This window comes from Phacochoerus africanus, chromosome 5 (assembly GCF_016906955.1).
Source record: "Phacochoerus africanus isolate WHEZ1 chromosome 5, ROS_Pafr_v1, whole genome shotgun sequence".
In the NCBI taxonomy this organism is placed as follows: domain Eukaryota; kingdom Metazoa; phylum Chordata; class Mammalia; order Artiodactyla; family Suidae; genus Phacochoerus; species Phacochoerus africanus.
The window spans coordinates 44,316,621-44,323,682 of record NC_062548.1 but is presented as its reverse complement, the minus strand read 5'-3'; the positions used below and the strand labels follow the sequence as shown (position 1 = coordinate 44,323,682).

Below are 7,062 nucleotides of genomic sequence, written 5' to 3'. Positions count from 1 at the left end.
AAAGTCTAGTCCAGGTGCCCAGGAGAGAGACACAGAGGTGACAGTGAAAAGTTGCCACTGTTCCATCTTGTTTGTGTAGCCCACGTGGCCAAGACAATAAACACGGCTCATCCGGGAGCCTCCCCCTGCGTGGCTCTGGGGATCCCCTAGCGAGAGCCCCCACCGCCCAGCTCCTTACTGTCCCCTGGCAGACCCTTGGCTCCTTCCTTCTGGAGGGGGGTCCATGGGGCCCGGGAGGGTATAAAGGGCCGGGTGGAGGGCGCTCGGGCACAGCAAGTGTCCCCAGCACCAGGACTGCACCACGAGACTCCCCAGCCCAGGTAAGCCGGGGCCCCTGCCATGGTTGGGGCCAGGGTGGTTGGCGGGGGTCCTCTCTGAGCTCAGGTGGCCTGTCTTCTCTCCAGGGTCCTGATCTCCAGCCAGAAGCCATGCTGCTGTGGCTGACCCTCGCCCTCCTGTGGAGCAGCCCCTGCTGGGCGGGGCGTAAGTCTGGCGGGGTCTGCCCCCTCCTGCCCTTCCCCTGGGCCCCTCGCCTCCCCCAGCCAGGACCTGGGGGCTGGGCCCAGCCTTTGTCACAGACAAACTCTAGACTCAGGACTGTCCCATCCACCTGCAGGGGCTGTGTCCCTTCTGGGCAGACACAGCCCACATGTCACTGTGGCCTCCCCCCCCAACCCACCTGGTTCTTTGTCTAGAGATGTTCGGAAACGGAAAAGGCTCCTATTTCATCACTAGTAAAGACAATGAGACGGGAATCACTGGGATTCGGGTTTTTGTAGGGCCTGTGGGCCTAATCAAGAGGTGAGTAGGGTCAGGGCTGCAAGCCCCTCCCTGGTCCCAACTCCCTCCAAGGTCTTGGGGGTCTGGGGAGGGGGCTTAGGGCCTCTGCTCCCAACATCCCCACTGGGACCTGAGGACTCTGTGACGCCAAGGGGTCCTCAGGTCCTGGAAGCACCAGCCGTCACCTTCCCTCTGTCCCTTTGCCTCCGCCGCTTCCTCTCCCTGCTGCAGCCACACTTTTTCTCCCTCCACCTGCAAGCTGGGCTCCTGACTTCCGGGGGATCCAAAGCGAGGGGCAGCTGAGGCTTCTCCCAACTTCCCTTTTTTTTTTTGTCTTTTTGTCTTTTTTTGTTGTTGTTGTTGTTGCTATTTCTTGGGCCGCTCCCGCGGCATATGGAGGTTCCCAGGCTAGGGGTTGAATCGGAGCTGTAGCCACTGGCCTACACCAGAGCCACAGCAACGCGGGAACCGAGCCAGGTCTCAACCTCATGGTTCCTAGTCGGATTCGTTAACCACTGCGCCACGACGGGAACTCCCCAACTTCCTCTTTTCAACCCACACTCAACTCAGCCCCAAATGGTCTCTCAGTGCAAGAATGCCCCATGGGGAAAGCTGGGGGAAAGTCTGAGCAGGTGAAGGACAAAGAGAAAAGGAAGTGAGGGTGCGAGTGGACCACTGGCTGATGGAACGAGATGTGGAGAGGCGGCAAGGCCAGGGTGTCTCCCCTCAGGTTGGGGTGCGCGCTTTCCTCAAGGCCTAGGGTGGATCTTTGCTCTGCATTGATGGGGTTCTGGGGATCTGGGAAGGGAACCGGCCAGAGCAGCAGGTGCCAAGGGGACAGAGTGTGGGCGGGGCCCAGTGAGCAGGGGAGGCTCTGGGACGGGCACCTAGGCGGGGGAGGGGCCACAGGTAAGCCCAGGTGGGTGGGGTGAGTGGAGCTCCCCCAGGTGAGCCTGGGAGCCTCCTGCTCCTCAGGCCTGCCACCTGGCATGTCGGAGTGACTTGGCTCCAAAAGCCCAGGCTGGACCCAGGCTCAGCCCCCTGCTCTGGGCAATGACAGCAGCTGGCACTTCCTCAGGGTCAAGGTGACCAGGACCCTTGAGGAGCTATCCTGAGGGCAGAGCTCAGCACCTGCGCCCCAGTCACTCCCACTTTGCAGATGAGCACACGGAGGCCGGGAGAGGCTGGGAAACAAGCCCAAACCACAGAGGGGGGAGGGCGCGGCAGGGGGTGGGGACCCGCGTGCCTGTCTCAGGACCCCAGTGGCACCTTCCCGGGGACGTACGCTGCCGTGACAGGGCTGTCCCCCTTGCTGGGGGTTGGGAGTCACCCTGGATCTGGGCTTCAAAGCTCGCCCTTCCCCCCAGTATCCAGGTGATGTATGGATCCTCCTGGAGTGAAAAATACGGAATTCCAGGTGGGAAAGCGCACGAACTCATCCTGCATCCTGGCGAGCACATCATAAGCATCTATGGAAGGTACAAGACCTTCCTTCAGCACGTGACTCTGATCACCAACCAAGGGCGCTCGGCCTCATTCGGACTGGAAACTGGCAAGGGCTTCTTCGCTGCCCCGAACCTGACCGGGCAGGTGCTCGAGGGCGTGTACGGGCAGTTCTGGCTCTATGGCATCACGGGCATTGGCTTTACCTGGGGTTATCCTCGAGAGGGCTTAGCCTCTGTGCCACCCAGTGACGACCCATTCTGAAGAGGGGACCCCTGGGTCGCCAGCGCTGGGGTATCAGTTACCCTGCCAAGGCCGTCTGGCTGACGTCAGGCACATGGCACAGGGTACCCGAGTTACAACTCTGAGACACCAGTAAATAGGTGATTCAGATCAAATTGGTGATCAATAGGACCCACCAATAAATCAAGCTTCTGCAGGAACAGTGCGTCCAGCTGTGGTCCTTGAGTCTGGGATTCGATAAAAGCCTTCTGGGCCTGTGGGGGCGGAGGCCTCGGGGGTAGAACCCACTGAGCAGAACGGCAAGAGGGGGCAGGAGGCGGCGCTGACACCCCAGGCCTTGGAGAGTCTGCCCGCGACAAGGGACCTGCCTGTGCAGACCCTGGGCCAATCGCATCATCTGCGACCCTTCGGGGCTCCGAGCGTGCCCATCCCCCACCACCTGCCCCAAGTCCATCCACGTGGGATCCTCTGGGTGTGCAAAGGGCCTCAGGGAGGCCGCTCATTCATTCCTTCACTCAGAATATGATTATCAAGTCCTGGCCCGCGTGAGGCTCCCTGGTCACCAGAGGAATTAGGAAGAGCCCAGCTGCCGAGCGGGGGGCACCCTGTAGGGGGACAGATACAGAAGCAGATGGAGGCAGTAGGTGGTGGCATCTGCACTGATAAGAACAGGTGTCGCACCCTGTGCACAGACACCTGCCTGGAAGCGGGGGTGAGGGTGGGCTGTGCTTCAGGGAAGGCTTCCTGGAGGAGGCAACATCTGAGCTAGGTCCCAGAGGCTGAGTGAGAACTGGCCCGGAACTGGGAGCCGGGGGAGGGGCACCTTCCAGGCCAAAGGACCCAATGTGGGCAAAGACCAGATCCAGGAGGAGGCGAGGGCAGCACGTGTCGAAGGCTGGTCATGGGTCACAGCCCAACGGAAGACGCAAGCAGACCCCAGGCCTCGCACAGCCTGTGTCTCCCATCCCAACCCTGAAACCTACGTAACGGCTTCCAAGCTCTGAGTCCCACGTCCTCCCGTCGTGGCCCACAGGGACCCACTGCCGGGTGACAGAGAACATGCACGCACCCACTCGACGGCAACTGCCAAACACGCAGCAATGCTGCCAAGTGCCAGGCCCTGTGCCACCTCCACTCCCTCCACAGCAACCCGAGCGGACGGGACTCTGTCCACCCCGTCTGCAAAAGGAGGCCGGGGAGGCCCACGGAGCACGTGGCTCGGCTGGTGGTCACACAGCTCTGAGTGGCAGAGGAGGGATTCAGGCCAGGGGGGTCTGGCTGCCCGTCAGGGCTCAGACCCCCGGACCGAGCAAAGGTTTCCCAACCCGTCCCCATCTCTCTGCTGATACACAGGCCGACACATTCCTCATCTATACTTTTTTTTTTTTTGTCTTTTTAGGGCCGCACCCACAGCATATGCAGGTTCCCAGGCTAGGGGTCGAATCAGAGCTGTAGCGGCCCGCCTATGCCACAGCCACAGCCATGCCAGATCTGAACTGCATCTGTGATGTACACCACGCTCACAGCAACACGGATCCTTAACCCACTGAGTGAGGCCAGGGATCGAACCTGCGTCCTCATGGATGCTAGTTGGATTGGTTTCCACTGCGCCACAACGGGAACTCCCTTTCCATTTTAAATGCCGGCTGAGACACACTAAGTGGTTCTTAACCTGGAGTCTCAGGAAAGTTCAGGAACCCACGAACCCAGATCAAATCCATTTTCTTGTCTTCCACAGGAAAATTCTCATTTCCTTGGGCGGGAAGGACACCCTGACAGCACTTTAATAGTCCCCGTGACCTCATGCCAATTTCAGCTGTCCCTGAGAGCTTGCCATTCCCACTCAGCACTACTCAAAACGGGGCTGTGCAGATTCGCCTTTTCATGCGTAAATGAAAAAGGCACGTCTCCCAAGGCAACCAAATAAAAACAAAAATAAACCAATGGGAACTAATCAAACTTACAAGCTTTTGCACAGCAAAGGAAATCATAAAAAAACAAAACAAAACAAAACAAAAAACCCACAGCCTACAGAATGGGAGAAAAGAGTTTCAAACAATGCAACCGACAAGGGCTTGATCTCTAAAATATACAAACTCATACAACTCAACAGCAGAAAAACTAACAACCCAATTGAAAAATGGGCAGAAGACCTGAACAGACATGTCTCCAAAGAAGACATAAAATGGCTGATAGGCACATGAAAAAATACTCAACATCACTAAGAGAAATGCAAATCAAAACTACAATGAGCGGGAGTGCCCATTGTGGCTCAGGGGTAATGAATCCCACTAGGATCCATGAGGACACAGGTTTGATCCTTGGCCTTGCTCAGTGGGTTAAGGATCTGGTGTTGCCGTGAGCTGTGGTGTATGTCGACAGCTTCAGCTCTGATTCGACCCCTATCCTGGAAACTTCCATACGGCATGAGTGCAGCCTTAAAAAAAAAAAAAAAGCTAAAAAAACCCCCTACAATGAGGTACCACCTCACACCAGTCAGAATGGCTACCATTAACAAGTCAACAAATAAAAATGCTGGAGAGGGTGTGGAGAAATAGGTACCCCCCTACATTGTTGGTGGGAATGTAAATTGGTGCAACCACTATGGAAAACCATATGGAGGTTCCTCAGAAAACTAAGCATAGAACTACCATATGACCCAACAATCCCACTCCTTGGCATATATCTGGACAAAACTTTCATTGAAAAAGATACATGCACCCCTATGTTTATTGCAGCACTATTCACAATAGCCGAGACATGGAAACAACCTAAAATGTCCCTTGACAGATGAATGGATTAAGAAGATGTGGTTCATACACACAATGGAATACTACTCAGCCATTAAAAAGAACAAAACAATGCCATTTGCAACAAGGCTGCGACTAGAGATTCTTATACTAAATGAAGCAAGTCAGAAAGAGAAAGACAAATACCATATGCTATCACTTATATCTGGAATCTAATACATGCACAAATGAAGCTATCTACAGAAAAGAAACGAACTCATGGACTTGGAGAACAGACTTGTGGTTGCCAAGGGGGAGGGGGAGGGAGTGGGATGGACTGGGAATTTGGGGTTCGTAGATGCAAACTATTGCCTTTGGAGTGGATCAGCGATGAGATCCTGCTGTATAGTACAGGGAACTATATCTAGTCACTTGTGATGGAACATGATGGAGGATAATGTGAGAAAAATTATATATATATATATATATATATATATACATATATATATCACTTTACCGCAGAAATTGACGGAACATTGTAAATCAACTATAATAAAAATAAAATAAAATAATAAAGGCCCAGGTGTTCATAGGACGCTTGTCAGACATGAGTTGACGGTGCATCTGTAGCTGCTCTGCAGGACCTCCTCGCTTCCTGCTTGAGAAGCCAGTGGAGCATCAGGGGAGATCCCATCCCACCTTGGCTGTGGTTCCTTGATGCCCCGAGGCCCGTTTTGTAGTATGATCACTGCCTTGCCCCAGGTTTGCTCACAGGGACAGCTGTGTTCAGTCCTGAGGGGACTGCACCCCGTCCACAGACACCCATCCCTCCCGGAGCTGGCAGCTGCGGAGGGACCCCCAGGGTCTCCTGGTGCGGCAACAGTGCCGGGCAGCATGGGACAGTGCTGCTCTGAAGAGCCACAGCCCTGAGCCCCATGGCTGTCCCCCCCTAGACTGGGGTCAGGTGGGATGGAGGAGGGGGTCAGAGAAGGGCAGGAAGCGGGGCAGGGGGAGGCGGGCACATGGGCGGCTCCAGGTCAGGGGCTGCTCTGAGAACGCGTGGCCCAGTGCCCTCTGTGGCTCTAGGCCACCCCTCTGGGTGGGGAATTCCTCCACGGTTCCCACCGCCGACACGCAGGCGTCCCCTGGGCCCCCTAGAGTCTTGGGTGGTGGAGACGCCGCACCTGTTCTCAGAACCTGGGGGTCATCAGGACGCAGGGCTGGCTCAGGGCACGGACGCGGGGCCAGCCCCGGGCCAGGGAGTTTGGGGGTCCCGGAACCCCTCCCTGGGGTGACAGGAACCAGGCGGGCTCACGCGTGGGCGGAAACTATTCACCACGCGCCTTCGGGGTCGCGCTGGCCTGGCCGCGGCTCCGCACCTGGAGTCCCCTGGCCTCTGGTCCCCCCGGGGAAGCGAGCCCGCCTGGCGGCGGGACTGGAAGCGGCTCAGGCCCGCGCTGGGCCTCCTGAGACCGGCCGCCCCGCCCTCGGATCCCCGCGGCCGGCGGGACAGCAGGGGCTGCGGGGAGGCGGGAGGGCGGGCGCCGAACCTCGGGTCCGCGCGACGCGCGCTGGGGCCCTGGCGCCCCCTGCTGGGGCTGCGGCGCAGGTGCCGGCCGCGGGCACGGGGGCGACCGGCCACCTGGCGAGCTGCGGGCACGTCCGCGGGGCCCCTGCGCGCGGCTACTGGGCCTCGGCCCCGCGGGCCCGGGGGCGCCCCACGCCGCAGCTGGGGGCTGGGAGGGAGGGGGACCCCGGGCGCCCGCCCGGGACGCCCCCCGCCAGCGCAGGCCTGGGTTTGCTCTGAGACCCTTGAGAGGCTCGGAGCCCTGGCTCCGCGGGCAGGAAGGAATCGGGCAGGGCCTGA

The 7,062-nt window shown here is 58.1% G+C and overlaps 1 protein-coding gene across 1 annotated transcript; it reads left to right on the top strand.

Moving 5' to 3' along the window:
• Positions 1 to 235: 235 nt before the first annotated feature.
• Positions 236 to 2,666, top strand: LOC125126773 (zymogen granule protein 16 homolog B-like). The gene is made up of 4 exons (XM_047779171.1): positions 236 to 320; positions 405 to 483; positions 696 to 801; positions 2,148 to 2,666. The coding sequence occupies exons 2-4, from the start codon at positions 429 to 431 to the stop codon at positions 2,485 to 2,487; spliced, it is 501 nt and encodes a 166-aa protein (XP_047635127.1). The 5' UTR covers positions 236 to 320; positions 405 to 428; the 3' UTR covers positions 2,488 to 2,666.
• Positions 2,667 to 7,062: the final 4,396 nt, after the last annotated feature.

Coding starts and splice junctions, on each gene's coding strand:
- LOC125126773 (XM_047779171.1), top strand. CDS start 429: ATGCTGCTGTGGCTGACCCTCGCCCTCCTGTGGAGCAGCCCCTGCTGG. Junction 484..695: donor CAGCCCCTGCTGGGCGGGGC/GTAAGTCTGGCG, acceptor TTCTTTGTCTAG/AGATGTTCGGAAACGGAAAA. Junction 802..2,147: donor CCTGTGGGCCTAATCAAGAG/GTGAGTAGGGTC, acceptor CCTTCCCCCCAG/TATCCAGGTGATGTATGGAT.